Genomic DNA, 3,039 nt, shown 5'->3' with positions numbered 1-3,039 from the left:
TTTCTAATGGTAAATTTATTAATATTAAATCACGAAGAGACATGTAGATAGAATTACGTACGTGGAAACACTGTTTTGATTTTTAATGTTTCATAACAATTGCATAAATATTTTGATAACAGTTATTTCTCCACATATTACTATTAAGGTACAAGTAATTATCGATCAGTAACAAAAAAATACTGACTAATAGTATCTTACATATACACATTTACATTTTACATTTTTTAGTTGCAATTAAGTTGCACGTTAGTTGGCTCGCAACAGATATAACTGTTGCATTACAGTTTTAACATCAATCCACGATTCATGCTTCCTAGGATTGAAACCTTCGTCTGATGCAACCTTCGGTCAACCACCCAGCAACCTTCGCTTGATTGAGACCTTTGTCTGATGCAACATTCGGCCAACCACCCAACAATCTTCGTCTGATGATGTAAGTGATAGTGTAAGAGGTATTTTGGTAATTAAAAGCACATAAAATGTATAAATATTGTCAACACTTTTTGGAGATATTTTTGCAAATAAAGTATTAATTTATATTTTCCATGTAATAATTCTTTTAATTTTTTATTAAAAAAACATAGCATTAATGTCATTGTGTGACATCAATGTAAATTTCAAGAATATCAATCTAAACTTTTCATCTTATCAAACATTCTACAAAATACTACTATTGGAGATGCTCTAAAGATTAGGCGTGTACAGTTGTCACAAATTAGAAGACAGTTCATAATATGTCCGGTGTTTCCAAATGTACTCTAATATTTCCCTTTACAGATTACACCGTCAACCGACCTCTACATAATATGTGTATATATACCACTGTCTTTCTCACATATCTCTATTCATCCACCTTCTCTCTCTAAAACCACTAACAAAAAAAAAAAGATGGCTCGCTCTACCTTCCTTGTGTTCTTCATCACTTTCGCAATTGGATCTTCATCTGTTTTCGCTCAATCTCCATTATCGGCGCCGACCGGTTCGCCTACCAAGTCTCCGCCGACTGTTTCATCACCGCCTCTAGCTACTGCTACTCCTCCATCCAAAACTTCAGTCCCGTCTCCGTCTCCGTCTCCGGCTCCCACGGCGTCTCAGCCAGCCTCGTCCCCTGCATCGGCTCCATCAATCTCCACACCACCGACCTCATCTCCAACCAGCTCTCCACCAGCTCCACCGACTTCTGGTCCTTCAGCCGCAGTTTCCCCCAGTTCTTCCATCGGAAACCCTCCGTCTGAGGCACCGCTCCCTCCTTCACCATCTAATAGTCACAGCAGAATCTCTGGTGCTGGATTTGTAGCCGCGATCATCTTAGCTATATCAGTTTCGAATCTGATGGTGTGAGTTTTTCGCTGTTCCGCCTCCTGAGATGCAGATTCTAAGTTTTTTCGATCGTTTTCGAAACTTAGCAGAGTCGTAGTTTTTTTAATTTTTAGTATAAAATCTCTAGATTAGTATGATATTTTGGAGGAGAATTAATACAGTTATCATTTGTGATTAGGTGATGATTAATTATTATTAATAATAGAATTAAGTCATATGTTTTTCCTTATAATTTGTTCGTTAATGTAATATTTATTTACAATATAATATTAAATAACCATATATAATAATCAATTAAATAATAATTATTATTACCCTTCAAAAGAGGCAAAGAAATCGAAAGCCAAAGTAAGTAGAACAAAGGTGGTGGTGTGAGTAGTTATTCTTTGTTAGTTGTTAAGCCTATTATATTTTTGGAAAAATCTGTAGTATTCCTACACGTGTGTTTCAGTTTAATTTTTAATGAGCTTGTGCCGATATATTTTAAATTGGTATTTTGTGATTGGTTAGTAATATTTTTTAAATGTTTTTATATTAAATTATATAAAATATTATATTTAATTGTAATAAGTATATACTAATATCTTTTAGTATTTTTTATCTATTGGCATTATTTAAGACTACTACAATTGTGTTTCAGTAACAGTAAATATAATTTATTTGTTTCGACATTATTTAAGACCAAACCACCACTACTTGAAGTTAGCTCAAGTAAGGGTGTGTGGAGGCTTATGTGATCGAATTATACTTAAAAAAAATGAGGAAGACATTATTTAAGTATTTGTAAAGTTTTAAAAATTTCTAACAAAAGTGAAGAAACTTTTTTAATAATAAAAAAATCAGTAATACATTTAATTAAATATTTAAATTTATTTTCCGAGTAAATATTTAAATTTATTTTTATTACTGTAAATTTTTTTAAAAATTAAAATTAATTAATTTTTTTTTAAATACTGAACTAAATAAAATTTTACCAAAACACTCATTTTAAAAGCTGTAGTATAGTCTTTTTCTGTTTAATTTGTTTTCCTAAGAATATTTAACTATTTTATAAGAAATTTAAATAAAGAAAAAACATTTTAGTTAATCGGTTTGGTTCCTATTCCCTTCTTGGGTTGGGTGAAGGAAAAGTAAAAAGAAATGTGGTTTTTGTTTTATGAACAAGTGTCACGTGGTGACAGCTGTTGAAGAAGAGGCATGTTCGCGTTACATAAACACCCATGTGATTCTGCTTTGGGCCACACACGCCAACATTGAGATAATTACACCACTCAAAATTTCAATTTAGTGAACTTTTTTTTTTGTAAGTTTTATAACTGTGTAGTTATATTTTGATTGATGTTATATTGTTAGTTTTTAGTTATGCTGTCCTTATTTTTAGTTGTCTTTAGTTGTCCTGTTTTGTGTTTTACTGTTATTTTATAAAAATATAATATTTTTAAAAAAAATTTTTGTGTGACAGTATTTTTGTAAAAATTAATTTAAATTTCAGTTTTTTTTTTTTTTTTTTTTTAAGTTTTCCACCTAATAATACTTCTAACAAGTTCAACCCCAAACAGAAAAAAGTAGACTCAGATTATGGTTTTTTGGTTAAATCTAAATTCAATATTGAATCTGGGTTAATGTTTTTGAAAAAGTTGCTGGGGGTTAGTCACTTTATTTAACCTCGTTTTTAGTTTTTAGGATGTCAAATATAAATAATCTCAATTGTAACAC

The 3,039-nt window shown here is 30.7% G+C and overlaps 1 protein-coding gene across 1 annotated transcript; it reads left to right on the top strand.

Annotated features, from left to right (window-relative positions):
• The first annotated feature begins 891 nt into the window (after positions 1-891).
• Positions 892-1,344, top strand: LOC115696277 (classical arabinogalactan protein 9-like). The gene has a single exon (XM_030623187.2). It carries the CDS (start codon positions 892-894, stop codon positions 1,342-1,344), a length of 453 nt encoding a protein of 150 aa, XP_030479047.2.
• The last annotated feature ends 1,695 nt before the right edge of the window (positions 1,345-3,039 follow it).

This window comes from Cannabis sativa, chromosome X (assembly GCF_029168945.1).
Source record: "Cannabis sativa cultivar Pink pepper isolate KNU-18-1 chromosome X, ASM2916894v1, whole genome shotgun sequence".
Lineage (NCBI taxonomy): Eukaryota > Viridiplantae > Streptophyta > Magnoliopsida > Rosales > Cannabaceae > Cannabis > Cannabis sativa.
Note: the sequence above shows the minus strand (reverse complement) of the source record. Positions and strands in the feature narration are given on the sequence as shown.

What these genes read in the sequence shown, in the direction of transcription:
- LOC115696277 (XM_030623187.2), top strand. Translation starts at nt 892, where the DNA reads ATGGCTCGCTCTACCTTCCTTGTGTTCTTCATCACTTTCGCAATTGGA.